At 32.2% G+C, this 20,637-nt stretch overlaps 1 protein-coding gene across 5 annotated transcripts in view; it reads right to left on the bottom strand.

Annotated features, from left to right (window-relative positions):
• Positions 1–6,301: 6,301 nt before the first annotated feature.
• MON2 (MON2 homolog, regulator of endosome-to-Golgi trafficking) overlaps positions 6,302–20,637 on the bottom strand; it is a 102,161-nt gene continuing 87,825 nt past the window's right edge. For 3 of the 5 annotated variants that reach the window (XM_033116767.1, XM_033116768.1, XM_033116769.1), the window contains 5 exons: positions 19,561–19,621; positions 18,309–18,432; positions 15,187–15,394; positions 12,611–12,693; positions 6,498–7,332 (listed from right to left, as the gene is read on the bottom strand). In XM_033116767.1, coding sequence (XP_032972658.1) covers positions 7,169–7,332; positions 12,611–12,693; positions 15,187–15,394; positions 18,309–18,432; positions 19,561–19,621 — 640 coding nt within the window. In that variant the 3' untranslated portion in view covers positions 6,498–7,168. Of the gene's footprint in view, positions 7,333–12,610; positions 12,694–15,186; positions 15,395–18,308; positions 18,433–19,560; positions 19,622–20,637 lie in introns of all 5 variants that reach the window. The other 2 variants (XM_033116765.1, XM_033116766.1) reach the window with 2 other exon arrangements.

Genomic DNA, 20,637 nt, shown 5'->3' with positions numbered 1-20,637 from the left:
GAATGATATGTACCAAAAGTGTATTTTATTTATATACCACCCACCAGGCAGTCACCATGTGCCAGGTAAAATGCTTTATAACACTCCTTTTTAAATCCTAATAAAGAATTCTATGAGTTAAACACTACTATTAATTCCATTTTATATGAGGAAATCAAAACAAGTTAACTAACTTGCCCAAGGTCACACATCTAGTAAAGAACAGAGCTGGGATTTGAACTTAGGAAGTCTGGCCAGAGAATGGGCACTAAACCACTATGCTATGGCCTATGATATAACCTCCTATAACAAACTACAAATTAGTAAGCTATTTTAAACTGTCCTGGACCAATTATGAAAACCTAATGCAGCTCTGGAGGTCAAATCTTCAGATTTGAGGTCAAATCTGGAGGTCAAAGATTTGTCTTCATTAGACAAATCTTCATAGTATTTGAAGTTCTTTGATATGTTTAAGTGTCTGTGTCCCAATGCCTATTCATAGAAATAATAATTGTATAAAAAGTATTTTCACTTTATTTTAGTAAGGCTTGAATTTTCATGGAGTGAGACTCTTTTTGTAAAACATGATACTAGCGCGTTGTAGTAGAACTGTTTTTGAAGTAAGACATGCTAATTCACAGAGACTTTAGTTGTGTGACTCTAGGTAAGTCACTTCAACCTCTAAACCCTGATTCCTTCCTTACAGGATTGCTGTGAAAATTATTATTCCTTATAGGGATAATATAGGTAAAGCCCTGACTGACATACTAGGTACTGCAGAAATAATGATTAAAATTAGAAATTAGAAAAGTTATTATAACTTCACCTGACTGCTATAAATATTATATAGGAATTTTTCAGTATCATACATTTATTACATAATTCAGGTTCTCAAAAAAGAAATTTTAAAACAATTTTTCTTGAGAGATGGAGGGATGGTCTAGCATTGCTATAGACAGTCTCAAAATTAGCCTCAGTAAATTAAAAATACATAGGAATGCTTGTAAAACAAAAGAAATGATTAAAAGTCTAATCTACATGAGAATTGTTTTTTACTTGACCTAGAATTTTTACCCAAAGTTCTAAATCGGCTTTCTTTTCAAACTGCTGAGAGATATTTCATAATGTCCTTCTGACTGTGTATTCTTTTAATTTTTTATATTAATAGTTTCAACGAAGCTCTCAAAAACATACCTTTATTATTCTATTTTTTAAAAGTTTTCCCAAATTGACCGCTTATGCCATCCTAAACATATTTGTATCATTACTTATGAAGTTCTAAACAGAGTCAGAGATGTGGGGTGTCACTAATATGTTGAACCTAGTGGGGATGAGAAAGCAAAGAGCAAGTATATTAAAGAAAAAGTGAATTATTCATCAGATCTGAAAGTAATTTCTCAAAGTGGTTATGATTTTAGGTTATACTCAGAAAACCAGCACTGCTGGAACATAATTAAAAACCTAGCGTCACACTGAGTGGTAACTGTAAAGCAAATTAAGGATCTAACAATCACAGCTATAACTATGCAGTTTGTGTGAAAAAATCTATTCTAGGCCACAAAGAAAATTTGGGTTTGAGGCCAAGAGACTTTCATGATTATAATACGTAACTGATACTTCTCAACAACATAAAAATTGTAAGGAGAAAGTGTAACAGCAGCGGTATTACTTTCAAAAACTGTGTTGGGAGGTAAAAAAAAAACTCACAAAATTAGATAAATATATCCAGTCTGACATAAACACCATATGGTAACTGCCTTAAGAGACAGGAGTTGTATGTTATGTGTTAAAATTATGACACAGAGGTAGTAAAAGCTGGAAAGCAAAATGCAATTTGCACAGTTGGGTCAGAAGCCTAATATTTTATTTTATTTTTCTAGATAAAAAGAATAAGATTGCAATATCATAGCTTTAACATTTTTCTCCTATCTAGCAAACTTCGTAGAAAGAAGCAGTTGTTATTATATTGCAGTAGTTTCCCAAATAATGTCATGGTTTAGGAGATCTTTCCTGCTTGCACTATTGAATGTTAGTTTAAAATAAAAATGTAACTAAATTTGCAGCAACTGAAAATGGTATCAAAATTCAAGGGTACAATAATTTCTTTTTCTTACCTGAGGGGATGGAATCCCTCCCACAGTGTAATTAGGAATGTTTCAACTGACCTTTGTATCACTGTAAGCACCAAGAACATGGATACCAAATACACCTTAGAAAGACCCAGAGATGAGTACTATAACATTCTAGGTCTTCTGTCAAAAGAATACTGCTTTGCAACAGAAAAACAGAAATAGCTAAAATACATGGCAATATACTGCTTTACACCCTCCTTGAAAGTAAGTAGTGCAAATCTTATTATAAATCAATAAATAATATTTAGATAACATAAATCTAAAATACTTCAAAGCATCTGCTTCCAAAAACAAAAAGACCCCCCAAAAGATAAAATGAAAAAGTAATGTAAACAGATTTTAAAGCCTCCCTTTTGAGAAAAGTGGTGTAATCTCTCTATCCACATAACAGGAAAGACATGATGATTCCAAGTTTAGCTGCTAGATTCATCATATTTATAGCAATCCCATTTTGAGAGCATCCTGGCTGCTAATTGTGTGGATTCAGATAGTAGGAGCTCTAGTCACAAATTACTTTAACTTGTTTGGCTATTTTGAAAGGGAAGGGGGACTTCACGTTTGCAAAAAAGCAACACTGGCCAAAGTAGTAGGTATTTCCAGAGTCTCATTTAAGAGGAAGACAGTTGGCAGTAGTTCTACCACTAACATCTCTGCTTTTTTTGAACAAAGAATAGGTGAAATTAGAGGAAGAGTTGGAAGAGAATGAGAGAGGAATGAAAAGAGAAAATTGGGGGAAAGTATAAAAAAAGATAAGGTAAATGTAGCATTTTGAAAGAAGGAAGAATGGAAAAAACTGATGCAGGAGAAAAAAGGAGAAAAAATATAATCAAAGGTCTCAATTAGGGCATATTATTAAATTTATCAAACAACTTGAATAGAATAGTTACCCTAAGAATGTGTCATGAAATCAAGTCTGAATTCAAACTATATATGTTTTTCTCTAAAGAAATAGTGAGAACTCATTGATTATCATTTCCATCTTACAGATTAGAAAACAAAAGCTTTGAAAAGTTAACATGACTTAAGAGGCAGACTGCCTCTGCTCCTCACTGCCTCACAATTAATCAAGATTAGTTAGAGTATTTATACTCACAGTAGGACTCACTGCATGCTCCTTTAAACAGAGCCAACACTGCCAGTGTATTCAAAATTACGAGATTTCTAAGAAATTGACATTTAACTCCTGAAATAGTTTTTATATAAATCAAGATACAAAGACATTATAATTTTCTTTACCAATCTATAGAAACTTCATTCAAACTGAAAGTCCTACTTTACTTGCCAGAGATACAAAAAATTTAATTCAAGCGATTTTGAAGTATTAAAAATTGTTTTCCAATATTATATAAACTGCTAACTTACCATGTGGTATGAACTCCCACTCATTCAACGAATGGTAATTTTTACAAAAAAGCAAAATTCACTCTAATAATGCAGATAAATACAACCCAACAACACTAAGCATAGTAAAGGTGGCACTTTACACCAAATCAGAGTATCTGCCAAAATGCCAAACCTATTGAGTAGAAATCTAAAGAACATACTAGGCTGCTGGCAATGATTTCATGAGACCATTTTGTCCACATCTGTGGTAGTTTTCTATAAAACAAAACAAAAACAAAAACAGTAATTCACAATATCCTTGGCCTGGACATTATTTCATTCCAAGGGCTTTGAAATCTGCATTAATTTCCACAGCAATGACAGGTGGGCTCCTGAAAGTATTCTGCCTTTGCTACACAGACTTCACATACAGCAATCAGTCTCTTGAGGATTTGGCTGCCCATCCGAATTATTCTACATTTGAGAAGAATATATTAGTCATTACATAATAACTACACTGTCTTTCATTATTAACCCAATTTTAATGTCAATCTCATTAATACTTTTGTTTTCTAACAGTGTTCAATAATTTATGCTGTTTCCTCCCCAGTTTCTTAACTGACCCTTTGCCTAGATGGTTCACCGGGACTAGTGGTACCAAACTGTGATAATCAACGAAATACTCCAAGGTTATACTGAGAAAGGACAAATAATCTAGGTGTTAGGAGCCTGCTATAGAATTAATGTAAGTGAATGCTGTTATTCAGAATAAAATATATATGCTTAATTGTTCATCTTTTCCTTCTGGTGCTATATATGATTTAAAGAATATAGCAGGAGTTGAACTAACATTCATATAGGGGAAAAACAGGTAAGAAACAACAGAGCTGTTAAAATTAAAAATAAAAGCAAATGAAAAGTGGTTCTCTCTAAGGCAGAACTTTATGCATTTTCTTTTTTCTTTTGGGACTTAATAGGCTCCTAACAAATAAATGTTACTCACAAACGTATACAGTAAAACTAACAAAACTTTAACACTAGTTTAAAGAAATACTAAATAAGACACTACAAAATAACTTATTCTTTTCCTTTTTGGCAGTGGTGGCATTATAGAAAACCAAAAAGCTATTCAAGTTGAAAATTAGTTTGTTTCCTTTTTAATGGGAAAAATAGTCAGAAAAGTTTAATCCAAGTGTTGGCATTCACCTGTTATCCAGCCATCTATGTAAGATAGGCACTGTCAGTGACGAAAAGTGGTTAGCTGAGGCTTAAAACTAATTATAACATATATCCCAAAGGACATTGCTACTACTCTTTCAAAGACTAGTCGTAGTCTTAATTGTCCTATAAAATGATCTTAGCCTTGAGAGCTTCCTTTTTTAATCTCCTAGCATGTAGTTATCTCACACAGCCCAGTTCTTCTAGTCACTAAAGAACCCAATTTATACCAACAAGACAGGGCAATGAATTAGCCTCCCAGGGATCAGGATATTTTAGAAAATGTAGACCAGAAGAATGTTTGACTCAAGGGAATGAATTGCCAGTAGTCATTCCTGGGGTTGGCAGGAGATATTCTGGGAGGAAAAAAGTCAAATTATACATCACACCAAGGGGGTGGCCCACTTTGCTTGTCACTAAGACTGGCACTGATTACCATATTCTATGGCATTTACAGATTCACCACATTTATGTTTTGATCTATATGGTATATAGTCCTGGTTCTGAAGACCAATACAATATTAGCTAAAAACCACTCAGTTTATATAAATATGTACTATATGCCCTTGACTCATATTTAACTTTCCCTGGAGAATTATTCCAATTGCAATTGATCTGTTATTTCTCAAGAACAGACACATTTTTACTTCACGTAAATTCATGGCAACATTTTTAACATATTACTGAACTGGTATACTACCCTTACTATTCTATTTCAAAACTTTATCGGTGATACGCAGATTTTTCTAATCCCCAATTTAACATATCCAAATACAGAAAATAAACTAAATACACAGCTTGAGTGATTTTTTTTTTTTTACAACTTTCTTTAAGGAAAATACTGAAGATAGACTCTAGGAAATGCCATATTTTACCTTAATTTTAGGTGAAATTATAAAATAGAAATTCATTATTTCATATAAAAAAATAATACCCTCTCAAAACATCTTACCAACATGTTTACAGACAATCGTGCAAATTACATAATTACACAGCTACGATAGCCTCAAAATTTTATCTCATTCATTACTCAATTTTAATATCTTCTCATAATTTTATAATTATTCTGGAGAGGCTGAAATTTATAAATTCTATGAAAATCAAAGGCCTTCCAGCACACTAAAATAATATGAGACTATTATGATTTCTTATGAATAATCATTGTTTTAAATATTCTTAGTCTTCACATAAATGATTATGAAAACTTAATTCAGAAGAAAAATAGCATAATCCATAAAATAAAAAATACAGTGAGCTAGGGCAGTTAGCTTTTTAAGGAACAGTTAAGTTAATGTAATCAGAAGCACTTTTCTTCTTCACTATGATTGGAAAGTGAAATAAAATTCGTATTTTACTCCATAACAGAAAGTTTACTGTACTTCTAAATGCTTCACTATCTCCAAAAGTACACTTCTTGTTGTTTTAGAATACACACATATGTTCTATATGTGGGTTAGGATAATTATTTTTCTTCTTGAGAATACATGACAAAATTTTAGGAAAATTTTAGGAAATCTGAAATCATCTTGCCTGGGTCCTAATTGAAAGACAGTGATAAATGTTAGTCAGTGGGGGAAAAAATCAGTAGAAATATAAAATATGAAAGTCTTTAAAATCCAAAACAGCAATATAAAAAACAGACTTATGTGAAAGCTCGGAAAGATATTTAAAGAGATGAGGTATGATGGGATCATAGTGCGACAGTATATCTCAATGTATTAAGTAAATAACCTATAAAATCAGCAAATCATAAACTATTTGCTGCTGTATACACATAACTTTTTTAGTCAGATGTTTGACTAAACATCTCTACGAGTAACTACATTTAAAATAAGCATTAAGTTAACTGCATGATCATATGGTGAGCATATCTGCTGCTTAAGAAGGCAAATTATAAGTAAAAATGTAAGCAAATAATTTTGTGTTAATAATAAATACAGCATCGAGCATTTAACATTATCAGTATTTTAAAAATTTAAATAATAAATGCAACTATTTTATACAGAACTGTACCATTTATTATACACACAAGTATATCAGTTCCCTTTGTTTACAAAGGCTGGTTATAGATAACATGGAATGTTACAGTACCATCTTGCATAAAATTCTGGTACACTTTTGTACTTGAAAAAGGGCACAAAAACACCAGCCTAATAAATTTTAATGAAATATCTTTTCTTCATTTTTAAAAAGTACATCATTAACACATACACCACAAACTGTACATAAGCTCACTTTTAAATCACCAATTGAAGATCTGGTAGCAGGTATGTTGTAGTATTAACCATCTCTCCCATCAGTTTAACTTATTCAAGGCTTGCACTGCTACTCCTTCAGGAGACTGTGGACGTGTAAGCTTGTAACATGAATTACTGAACTCAGGTAAGTACAACTTAAAGGAGGCCAACAACAGCTGCCAAGAATTATTTGTAGTAAGAAATGTCCTTCTCATAGAAGGCTCACTGAGAAGCAAACATTGGTTAGATAGCATTCTTCTTTAAATTTATAGTAGCTGGTCAAGATTCTCCATTTTGAACTTTGGATGCTGGTGGATGCATGAAATCCTTAAAAGGAACTAGTGCTTCTTTAAGTGCAGAACAGACTTCTGAAGATGAGCAGGTGATGCATTCTACTAAAGTTGGGTATAAGGCAATTACTTGTGCCCAGGTATTTCCATCAACTGTAATGCAAAAAAGTATAAAACCTCAAAAAAAGGGTGGATTTAAGTAGCAGAGATTATCCAATTAACATAACAGAATCCTTTAAATACAAGGCAAAGAAAAAGAAACAAAATATGGAGATTCCACAAGCTTGTACCTTTTGTTTTTTTAATCTTTGAAAGATTTCCTGCAATATTTCACAAGGTATGAGAGGAAAATATATATGGTCAGTGTGCAGAGAGTCATCAATACCAACAAATTTTATAAAGTACATTTTAAATACTTCAAATTGTGATGGCCTTGGAAGCTAACTCAAGTAACGTAGAATAATTCAAACCTTTCAAACATTTAACATCTCAAATGTTTAACATTTTTAAACATGTAATAATTCAAACATTTTCAGTATAATTGCCAGAGGATGTAGTGTACATTTCGAGAACAATTAGAAAGCAATTCAATTTTTTATTCAGTTGTATGCTAAAAATATAAATACCTTAAATGATTTTCCCAGTAATGTCCTTGACATTGATTTTAATTTCAAATAACCACACACAGATCCACTCTTCTCTTGTACTGTTGGAAAATCTTTAATGTATATCACTAGATTTAAGCTGTAGTGGGAAAGGACATGTCTGTCTTCATTACCACTAGCATGAATAACTAGTATAATTGAATGCTATTTGGTTAATGGGCAAAAGTGTTACATCCCAATTAGTTTTTAATTTCCTTATAGTCTGAGATCACATATTGCATTTCTATTTTCCTGTAAGTATTGTACATACTGTTGAGAGGGTGACATGCAACACAACCAGCTGACAGATTTTTCTTAGACAGTATATGTATACGACATTTTGTGGAACAACTCTTAAGTCTGGGAGACTAAGAATTGCATGGATATACAATGCTAAAGGAACTTTGATTCTATTTTTTACTACAATTTACTGAGTGCCTAAAAACCTCTCTGAAATAAGGTAGTGTTGGGTGTCCCTGATCGAGTCATATATTTTCTTTTTATCTCAACTTGTGCTGTAGAATAAAGGAATGAGATCCTCAAACTAGTGTTCTAATTCTTAAAAAAAGAAATTCATAGTCAAGTAAAGTTTGGCAAATGTCGTATATATAAAGGGGAGTAGGGCTTATGGGTATTGATGAGGGAGGGAATGTCAGGCCAGAGTAGTTCTGCTTTTATCTGTTTTATATGTTGGGAATCCACATCAGATTTTATTTGTAAAAAGAATTTCACTGCTTAACAAAAAACAAATAAAAAGTTTAAAAACCACTGGTCTGAGAAGTTTTAAACTGTCTGCTCCAGCTTTCTTCTGTGAAACTTTCCACTAATAATTTAACAAAAGATTGCAAAGAGAGGATTCTGAGAAAATGACAGCATGGGAAGTACCAGAAATCTGTCTACCCACCAGTTGCACTGGCAGAATCTGTTTGATGCCACTACTATGGATGGAACTCTGGAGTCTAATGAAGGCTTGCAGCTTCCAGAAGAAGACTTGGACAATATACTGTAGTTAATTTTGGTCAATGTCAGTTCTTAGCTCAGTAGCAGCTATCTATCCCCGACCGTTAAACCATGTGACAGGCAGCTGTGTATGTGTTCCTGGAGCAGCTTGTACACAGCTTGCAGGAGGCCAGGGTGGGCAAAAATGACCCTATCTTTCAAATATCAGGGATTTGTGTTCTGATCACTGTTTCTAATCACAAAGGTGCAGACAAAGAGGCTTCAACAACAACAAAAAACAAATAACTTGATTCAAAAATGGGCAAAGGATTTGAACAGACATTTCTTCAAAGGAGACACATAAATGGCCAATAAAGCACACGAAAGGATGTTCAGCATCACTAATCATTAGGGAAATACAATTAAAAACAAAAATGAGATACCACCTCATTAGAATGACTACTATCAAAAAAACAGAAAACAAGTGTTTTTTAAACAAGAGAATAAAAAATTGGAAAACTTCTTCACTATTGGTGGAAATATAAAACTGTACAGCCACTGTGGAAAATAGTATAGTGGTTCCTCAAAAAAATAAGAAATAGAATTATCATATGATTTAGCAATTCCACTTCTGGGTATATACCCAAAAGAACTGAAAGCAGGGTCTCGAAGACGTATCTGTACACCCATGTTCATATAGAGCATTATACACAATAGCTAAAATGTGGAAGCAACCCAGGTGTCGACCAATGGATGCATGGAGAAGGAAAATGTCACACACACACACACACACACACACACACACGAATATTATTCAGCCTCAAAAAGGAAGGAAATTCTGCAATATGATACAATATGGATGAACATTGATGACATCACACTAAGTGAAATAAGCCAGTAACAAAAAGACAAATATTGTATGATTCAAATTATATGCGGTACTTAGAGCAATCAAAATCATAGAGACCAAAAGTAGAATGGTGGCTGGCAGGGGCTGGGCGAGTGGGGAATAGAGAGTTATTATTCAATGAGTATAGAGTTTCAGTTACAAGATGAAAGAGTTATGGAGATGGTGGTGATGGTTGCACAACATTATGAATGTATTTAATACCATTGAACAATACACTTAAAAATGGTTAAGACGGTAAATTTTGTTATGTGTATTTTACATTAAAAAAAAATTGGAAAAAAAAGATTGCATAAATTGAAACCATCTAAATTGCCAAGATACAAAGTGAACTAACCAAACTAATTCTTTGTTTATTACAGGAAAATACAAAAATACATTATTTAAGATAACATCTTAAACTCAGGGGAAACTGCTCAAATTCCTAAATTAAAATATTTTTAAAACCTCACCATAGATCTTGGTGGGCAGTTTGGACTTAACTATCAATCAATCAATCAATCAATAAAAAACTATTGTATAGATATAGAAGATTCTCCATGATGTTTTACAAAGTGGAAAACAAACAGTGTTGAGAACAGTGGGTATAAGATGGAGCACATTCACTTGTGTTAAAAACTGGGGCGTACTGGAACTGGAGTATACATTTTATATTTACATAATAAACTTATGGAAGGATTCACAAACTAATAAAAATGGTTGCCTACTGTGAGGTAAGAACTGGGCAGATATAGAATATAGGAAAGATCTTAAAACTTTTCCCTGTATATCTTTTTATGTTTTTGAATTTTTGGACCATGTGTATGCTTGTTATCTATTCAAATTTTTAAATAAAGATGAAGTAAAATGATAAAAAAAAAAATTCCTCCAAACTAAAAATTAGTCCGACAAATGCCTTCTCTCTCACTAGGAAACCCTAAAACAAGTAACAAATGTGCTAAACAGATGCTGGATGTACACTGGTTCCAAACCTTGTAGCCATCTTCCTAAATTAATTTTGGACTGGCAATGAGCAGTCCAAGTATTTCTGCTGGCAAGGCCTGTCTTTCTCTAAGTTATCTTCTTTTTTTCTGTTTTTTAATGAACCTTATCATACCTTCCTAATATGTTATAATATCATCATTTATGATTACATTTAATTTACCTAGAGGCATAATTCAAACTCTCTTAAACAATTTTTAACATTAATTACTACACTGCTCTATACATGGCCCATTGGCTTTGTAAAAAAAAAAAAAAAGTTGCTGAGTTTTCCTTCCCTAATCTTCCTTTATACAAGTTCTGCTTAAATTCTTGACAGCTGTCTAAAGATTATACCAAATAATGGAAGTACTATACATTTAAATATACTGGTTATATTTAATATATTTATAGCAATAACATGGGAAATACTGAATCCTGTTTATGTCTGAAGTATAACATATTTTTAAGAATCAAATTCTATCCTATGATCTAATAAAGATTTTACTGGTCTCTAGAAAGCCAATGCATGGTTTCCCTCTCTGAAAAATCAAACAGAACATTTTTTTAAGGGAACTCAAATTTGAACTTGATGGGATGGATTCAGGACATTGCTCCAGGATTTTTCTTAGAAATTTCACCCCTTCCTTTGGTTTGAATAAATATGTCTGTTGCCCCTTAAGATTTCATATAATACTCACCCTTTCTAGGCCAAAGTACCAATGGGTAGATTTTGAAAACAGAAAAATGTGTATTTAATCGTACATAACTGACAGGAACAAATATCCTGTGACTCATTTATCAGGAACTCTCTTTTTCCTTCGGTATTAAAAGCAATGCTGCTTAAAGTACCAGTCTGCTAAGGTGCCTGTGCCAGAATGTAAATCAACACACTTCCCTCTTTAACAAAGTCTTGAATAAAAAATGTCAGCTGAACCAGTCTATTTAGTGACACAAGTGACTTATATTCTGGTGCCAACTCTTTATCTTGTCCTGGACCAATAACAAACTCTTAAGATCAATGGCTGGTCCAACAAACCACACTTGAGTAGCAATGATGTAGAGGATTCAAAGTAGAACAAAACATGGTCCAAAAAGCCTCTCAAGAACTTTATAGTTTAAGGGGAGTGAGTCATGGACATGTATTACTGTAATACAAAGAGTGCTTTAGGACAAAAGTACACATGAAAGAGCTAGGAGTTCAATGAAAAGGGAAATCACTCACCCTTAAGCATTAAAAATGGGCTCAAAGGTGGAGTGGTATTTGAACTAGGTGGATGTAGGCAGAAGGATGAAATAAGCAAAGGGCTGGGAAAACTTGGGTAGACTTGAGAATTTTAGTTTGGTGTGAAAGTAGGGTACATGAAGTCTAGTGGGGAACAAAGCATAAATCGAATGGAGTTTGACAGGCCTCTGCACACTTTGTAGGTAATGGTAAAAGAAAAAGATTTTTGTTTTGTTTTACAAGGATGGGAAAATGAATGATCAAATGTCCTTTTGATAAAAGCATTTCTGGCAATAATGTAAAGAATGGATGGGATAGAAATGAGTAACAGAAAGAAGAAACAAATGAGAAGGGGCCATAAAACTGATTCAAAGTTATTCATAGTTTGTATCTATACAGTAAATCAGTACAAATGCAGGACGGAAGCCTCCTCCCAACCCAAAAAGTCGGTGATGTTCTACATTAAAAATATATGAAATATAAATTTCCATGCAACACCCTGAATTCAAACCAATTTCGTTAAAAAAAGTCAGCCAAACTATTGTTTAACATAAAGAAGATAAAACATTACAAATTATTTTTATTTAATTAACATCTTAATGGACTTGATGCTTTACTGTCATAAGAACTGGAAAAAGAAAGTCTAACAGCTCTTATGCTCCTAAAATTCAGTTAACTTAATAATAATACAAAAGGACATCTCAAATAGAACATAAATGTTATGAGTTTATAATAACTGAGTTTCTAAGCACTTACCATTCTCAGGCTGAGTTTTCTTAAGTGAATCAATGAGAGTACTGACTGCTTTTAAAACAAATATGATTTCTGTTACTTGTTGCCTAAAAAACAAATGGGAAATTATTTCCATCAAGATTTAAGATATGGCATGTGTCTTTTTTACTGGGTTTATACAAATAGGTATACTTTGGAAAAACGGAATACAATGAAAAGTCAATGTTAATTTTACATACTTATAAAAGAAAAATAATTTTATTAACATGTACTTCAATGTAGAAAATAAGACATATAGTTATTCTTATAAGTTGTCAATTTAAAAAGGGGGGAAAGGCAATCTACTCATGCAAATCTAAATTTATTTGTAAGATATTTCCCATAACTACTTAAAATTAAAACATCTTCTAATATGTGCTTTTAAAACTTCTTTGTGAAAGGTTTATTTATTTATTTTTTATTTTTAACTAACTAGAACTAAAAAGGATTTGCCAAAGCTTAAATGGAAATAAAGACTATTGTTACCTCTTGGCATATCTTTTATCATGTTAAAAGTACTGTGTTTCCCTGAAAATAAGATCTAGCTGGACAATCAGCTCTAATGCGTCTTTTGGAGCAAAAATTAATATAAGACCTAGTCTTCTAGTAAAATAAGTACATAGTAAAATAAATATAGTATAATATAAGACTGGGTCTTATTTTACTATAAGACCGGGTATAATATAATACCAGGTCTTATATTAATTTTTGCTCCAAAAGACGCATTAGAGTTGACTGTCCGGCTAGGTCTTATTTTCAGGGAAACACAGTACATTTAAAATTACAACAGTACTTATTTAATATTCTAATACAACAAATAACATGCTCAAAATCATTCCTAAGGTGGCACTATTTGGAGACATTAGCAATGAAGAATGAACTTGGAATAATAAAAGATCAATGAGAGTAGCTTGAGTCCCTTGTTTCTTCCTACACAAAAAAAGCTCTTCTGTACTGTAGTACCCGCCCCCTCCCCCCCATTTCTGGTATGGATCTGTTATTCTACAGATAAAATTTTTCTAATACTATGACAGGGCACTATTTTGGGCCCACCTTTGTAAGCACAGAAGTATTTTATTGTGTTGCTATGTAGCTTTTTAGAAAATAATGTAATGATGACTGCATCAAACATAGGCTGATAAAATATAACACTTCATAGCACAACTATAAAAAAGACTCAATTTAAAAGCAATGAACATAAGAAAAGAGGAAAAGTTACTTTCTGAAATCAAATAATATGTTATAATCTAATAAAATATTCCAAGCAGAGCAACTTTATTACTGCTTTTCCAAGTATACTTTGGAGATCAATTTTGATAAATCAATTTTCAATTATGACTATAACTGAATTACTAACAACTGTCTTTGGAATGTTGTTGTATATAAATCGGAATACCAGTAAGTATAATTTTTATGTCCTAGAAATTCTAAATATAGTGAATCCTAAAAGTAGAAATACTATGGCTAATAAGGATTGATAATTAAAAAAAAACAAACATAAAACAAAAACACTAGCCAACTACTATGTGACTATTTTTCATTCATCAAACTGAAAAACATAAAAAATTTATAAACTGGCAAACAATTTTAAAATGATAAAAAAGGGAGAAAAGGACATTCATATACTCCTGGGAGAATGTAAATTGGTAGAAATTTCTGGTAGGCCATTTGGAATACATAGCAAAAGTTTTTAAAATGTCTGTATCTTTTGACAGGTCAATTCCAACTCCAGAAATTTATCATACATAAATAAGAATGTGCACAAAGATTTAAGGCTAGTGATTGACCTATCCAATACTTCCGTATGAGATGGGACCCACAGTGATTTTGCTTTCCTGACTTTGATAATTTTGCCTTCCAATATTATGTCTCTATTTGCTTCATTTGCTTTGCCTTAAACTCTAACTTCCGCATTAAAAAAGAGATTGACAACAAAACTAATTTATGATTCCACTTTTTTGATAAATCTTGACCTATACCTCAACTTTGATTAGCCTTGCTTAGCAGAAAGGCCCAGAGACCTTTCCACTGTTATAGTTTGGCTAAATGAGAAGCAAATCAATTTAGGTACAGGGGCTTAAATAAGCAAATTAGATAAAAGAAGGTCTAAGATATGGCTAGCTGACCTATAAAGAAACCTAGAAATGACTGTAAAACAAACTACAAAGTTCCCAGAGTATAATTTATCTATTATTTTCTCTCTAGAGAGATCCACAATCATGTGCTCACACAGATCCATTAAGTCCTTATCCAAAAATCCTTGAGAGAAGATATATTTTAGAATTCAATTTTGTTTTTCAAATTCAAAAAGGTAATTTGCTACATATATCATATATTACTTAATCTCCATGAGGAATCTGAAAAAGCACCCCATAACAAAACACATTAATATATCGGCAGCAAAACTTACGAATATTTACATTGTATGGAATAAACAAAATCATAAAGCAGCCTCAGGTTAAGTTCAGATCACTTATGACAACATTTGGTTTTCAGAGTTTTTTTTATTATTAATAACTATGATAGTGTATTTCCTTCATTGATAAAAATAAAATAAATACCTTGGAAGAGGGCATTTACCACTCAATCTTTCATCCTCTATATAGCGATGTAGTACATCTTGAGATCTCTTTAAAAGCACTGAGAGTGCCATTCGTGAGATGTAGCCTTCTTGAGGTGTCGTGACTTTATTACTGAAGGAAAACTGGAGCAATGTTTCAAAACACATTTTAGAAAACTCTTCTCTCAAACGAATATCAATCTCTGCTTCTGTAAAATAAGTTTTGATGGTAAATAAAAGGTTAAATTAATACACCTTAATGATAACTCTTAGCACACTAAGAATAGAAGGAAATTGTTCAACCCAACTGGTGAAGGGTATTTATGAAAAACTTATAGTGAATAGCATGCATATACATAAACAATTTTCGCCTGGAGCTTTGGCTGCAAGATGAAAAACAACACAAGACTCTCCATTGTCATCAATTCTACTCAACATTTCTCTTCTCTTGGTCTTTCTATACCCTTCAACAGCACTATAGAATACCTCTCAATAGTTTTCTACATGATCAAACTTGCAATGACCTCATGCATTCTTTTTTTTCTCTTGGCATCATCCTTCCTGGAGCCCGACCTCTGCTCCAGTCTGGATTAGTTGCTCTCTAGACATGCTGTCCACCAGCTATATCCTGGAATTAGTCTTTGTGATCACCCTGTGTTTTTATTCTCTCTTGTGTTATACTTCCTAGATCTCATGCCATGCCTTCCCCTTACTTGGTTTACTTCTTTGTTTTCATGGCGCTTATTCTGTAGTAGCTGAGAGTGAATGAGAAGTAAAATTTTTGAGACCTTACATTTCTAAAGCTGTCATTATTTTACTGCGGTACTCAAAGTGTGGTTCCTAGCAGCATCAGCGTTACATGGGAACTTGTTAGAAATGCAGGCTGTCATGTCCCACCCTAGACCTACTGAATCAGAAACTCTGGAGGCACAGTCCAGCAATAGCTTGTCCTCTGATTCGTTATAATGCACACTGACATTTGAGAATTACTGTTCTATACTCATACTTGGCCAATAATAGGCCTAGGTATAAAACTCTATATTAAAAATCCTTTCCATTTATAACTTTGAAACCATTGCCTCAATGTCTTTCAGCTTCCAATGTTGCTACTGAGAATTCCAGTGTCATTTTGATACAACTCTTTCGGGTAGAAGTTTTTTCTTTTCTTTCTGAAATCTTTTAGGATCTTCTCTTTATCCCTGATGTATTGTTATTTCATGATGACATGCCTTATTGTGGGTCCTTTTTCTTTCACTGTTCTGGGTCCTGAGTGACCATTTTTAATCTGGAGATTTATTTCTTCACAATGTTCCTTTGAGAATTTTCTCTTCTACCTTTTCTCTATTCTCTCTTTCTAGATCTACTGTCAGATGTTAGACCCCTTGATTCATTTTACTTCTTTGTTCTCATATTGTCCATCTTTTTTGTCCTTGCTCTACTTTCTGGGTTACTTCTTTAATTTTCTTTCAATCCGTCATTGATCTTGTTATTTCAGCTATTACTTTTTTAGTTTCTATTATGACCTCTTTCATGCTCTGATTGTCCCCTTTTAGTAGCGTTTTTCTTGTTTCACAGATATAAAATCTTTGATCTCTTTGAACATCCTAATTACATTAATTGATCTTTTCATTTTTAAAATGTTTCCTATGACTGCATTATCTCTTTCCTACCAGTTTCTTTTACCCCTCTTCATTTGTTTTAGTCTTTCATGATGGAGGATTTTCTCAGCATGGCTGTCAGATCATAATTAAGAGTAGGGGATGAAACATAATCAGTGGAACCTCAGTGTTTATAGGTTGGTCTTGTTTAGTAGGGAAGGTATTTATACATTTAAAGAAAACTCAAAGTTGATAAGTTTGTATCCTATGGCAGTCATTGGAAGAATATCCATGTACCTTCCTTAGTTTGGTACATTTAATAGTATAAATGGCAAGAGGTATCATCAGAAAACTACTAAAAAAAGTATACATGGCAACTCAGTAGTCCATCTTTAACCTAGAATATTTACATCTAGTAATTATAAATATTGTTCCTAATGTGTATTTTATAATAATTTATCTAAATTTTTCATATACTTAATAATAAAAAGTTGATTATTATTAAAATAAATGGACTTAAAATCTCTTTCTCTGAAGTTTTCATGTATGCGAAATCTGCACTTGATAAGATCAGTTTTAGAAACTGGGCTAGGAGAAAGAACTAGTTTGTGAAGTAAGCAATATGAGAGATATCTAGTAGTTAAACTGTGCACATTATGCTCTTTAAAGTGTTCAGCACATCTTAAGAGAAGTCATGGCTCTAGAGAATTCTGGGGATTTAGGCTATTCATGGCAGAAATTCTTTTTTTAATCATCTCGCAGAAAAATCACATTATGCTGCCACAATTACATTTAACACTTGAGCACAGGTTTAGAAAAAGAGAAATAATAGCAAAAAAAACGAAAAACAAAAACAACTTATACATCATCTCCCAATAAGGCAGCATGATATAATCAAAAGCAGCATGTAGTTCTTTTTAAGAATGAATTTTGGCCTCCAGCCTTAAGATTGTGGGCAATTTTTTCAAGCTTTCCAAACTAATTTCTCCTTTTGTAGTACGGTGGAACCTATCCTCACAGAAACGTTGTGAGGAATGAGATTAATATTCTATGTACATTCTTTAATACCTTACACATAGTAGGTATTTGTTAAATGTAAGTTCCTTTAACTAATGTTAAGGCATTTTTTTTAATGGACTAACTCTGCAATTTATAGTCCTGAGAGGTTTATATTAGTATCTTCATTTTACAGATGACAAAACTCAGAGAAGTTAACTACTAAGTGGCAGAATACACATTTATTACCTCCCAATATTCCAAAACTGGTAACTTGTGTCAGCCTTCAAAGTCTTAAGCAGATTCCGTAAGTGTTTTGCAATTTACTTCATTACATATAATTCACAAAATATTTACCACATTTTCCCCTTAAAGCTTAATGTAAAGCTTAATGTTCTAAATCACATTCTTAAAAAGTACCTTACCATTCTCCCATTTACATTTACCACAATCACATTTCTACAGTCAGCTACTTCAAAAGTACTTCAATACTTACTAAAAGTTTTAAAAAATCATTGACATAACATACCTGTAAATGAAGATGACTGAGAATGTATTGAGCCCTTATTAAGCATGGTCATTATCTGACCAACAAATTCCTTAGGAATAAAATTGGCATAAGGTAGTATCTCAGTGCTGATAAGCTGAACTACCTAAAACAAAAGAGGTAAATTCAAACGCATTTTTTTTCTTGTAAAAGACTGACTCAAATCATAATTTGTAAAGTAAAATTCTTTTTTCAAATCAGTTATTAAAAAAAAACCGTTAAAGAATCTTCCTTAATAGAAGTACACTGATATTTTAGTGTTAACATAGAGGATGACTAGTCTGTTTCCCCCGTCTGTCTTAGCAAATAACTTTATCACAACATAGTCCAGAGGACAGACTATTTACTCTGAAACAATTTTAGTAAATGTTGATCTTCAACATGGCATGTGCAAACAGTGCTCTAGAGAAAAAGGCAGCATGTGAAATTTATCCATGTTAGCATATCCAAAACAGGATTAAGAATAAGATTTAAATCACCTTTAGAAGCATAAAAATGATCTATAAAAGACTGCAAAGTTATACTCATTTTTGTTTAACAGCTTACTTCCAAACATGTAATAAATACCACATTATTTTGCCTTTTGAAGAAAAAAGAGAAAAGTTTGAAGAAAAGTTTACAAGAGTTTTAATATAGTATTGGGACAAAAGGCAATGTTTTGTACTTAGATGATACTGCCTATAGTTTTTATGTACACTATAAAGTAATTGATTTTATTTGATTTATTTAACAGTTTCCCTATCCCACTTAAAGGAAAAAAATGAAAAACAATGATTCCCCTCAAAAAATCCATTTATAACCAACAAAATATATTCTTTAAAAAACACTCATTATTTGCTTCAAGAATTCCAAAGGCTGTTTCTACAGCTGGTTAAAAATGGAAAAATCTTTGCAACTCATTTATCAATTTGAACTACAAACATCTGATTTGTCAAACTATAGAGTGAGTTCTCAAATACATGCTCACAGAGTAATGGATTTATTTTACTGAATCGACTGCTGTTTAAATTATTAAATGGACACAACTAAGTATCTAGAAAACATACACACAGCACAAAGCTAACAGATATAAGAAAGTCATTTTTAAAATTAATCTTTAAACTTTATGAGTTTTAATGCTTTTAGGTTCAAGCTTATTACTTCACTTTATCCTTAGCAATTTTATAGGTTCAACATTTCTACTATGTGATTTACATAAATGGTCACAGGAAAATGTTTTAAATCATTTCCTCACCTCGACATCAATACTTTCATTTCTTTGAAATTCTTGAATAGAGAGGTTATCTGGAGGTATGCTAAAAAGTAAATAAACACTTGATTTTTAAAGGTTAAATATTCCCTGGAAATACAAATAGTAAATAAACAGTATTCAAATGACAAAAAAAAAAAAAATCATATTTTCTCCACAGGTTATGATATCACCATTAAAAAGAACAGTATTTTTAATGAAAGTCATTGTATAAATCACTAAGCTAATTACAAACACAAAATTCCAGCTACAAAAATATTTGGCCAAATCCTGAACTAAAAATCTGTAGAACTAACCTTCTTTCAGTACTATGAATGAAAAAACAAGAAAAGTAAAGTTATTATCATCTGCAGCTATAGGAAAAATTACCACTGAGACGATACCTGAATTCACATATATTGCCAGTGATTTAAGAGTGCCTTGGTTAATTTGCTGAATTATACACTCAGGGACTGTCCATTAATCACTGATTTGTAATAAATACAACATATTAAAGATCTTTACAATAAAATACAGAGAATATCTGAAAAGAAGAGAATTTTCTAAAACAGAAAATTGTTCCGGTAAGATCAGAAGAAATCAGTAGTTCTAAGAGAACCAAAGTGAATTCTAGACCTTGTAGCTCTTAATAAGAAACAGCAGTAAACTGGTATTAAACTTACGAAACATTGAAATATTAACTACTTAAAAACAGCTGAGAATAGGCCAGTAATGGTTATTACAGTAATAGTGACAGCTAAAATTAGGGAGCCCCCCACTGTACTAAGAGCTTTATTTGTATTATTTCCTATGTTTCCACAGTAGCTACATGGAGTATTATTACCATGCCATTGACAGAAGAGGAAACTGAAGCTGAGAATGGCTAGTAATATGATCAAGAACACACTGTAAATAAATGACAAGGCCACAATTTGAACCTAGACTTATCTGATATTTGAGCCTAAATTCTTTTATGTTCTAAATGTAAAAACAGTATTATCACATTTAAGTTTAGAAGTATAATAAAATATGTAGTTTTGTATTTAGGACTATCATTGCTCTCTTTGGTATTATTTGGTTTAT

Source organism: Rhinolophus ferrumequinum, chromosome 10 (genome assembly GCF_004115265.2).
Source record: "Rhinolophus ferrumequinum isolate MPI-CBG mRhiFer1 chromosome 10, mRhiFer1_v1.p, whole genome shotgun sequence".
Classification (NCBI taxonomy): Eukaryota; Metazoa; Chordata; class Mammalia; order Chiroptera; family Rhinolophidae; genus Rhinolophus; species Rhinolophus ferrumequinum.
This window is presented reverse-complemented; position numbering and strand designations above follow the sequence as displayed.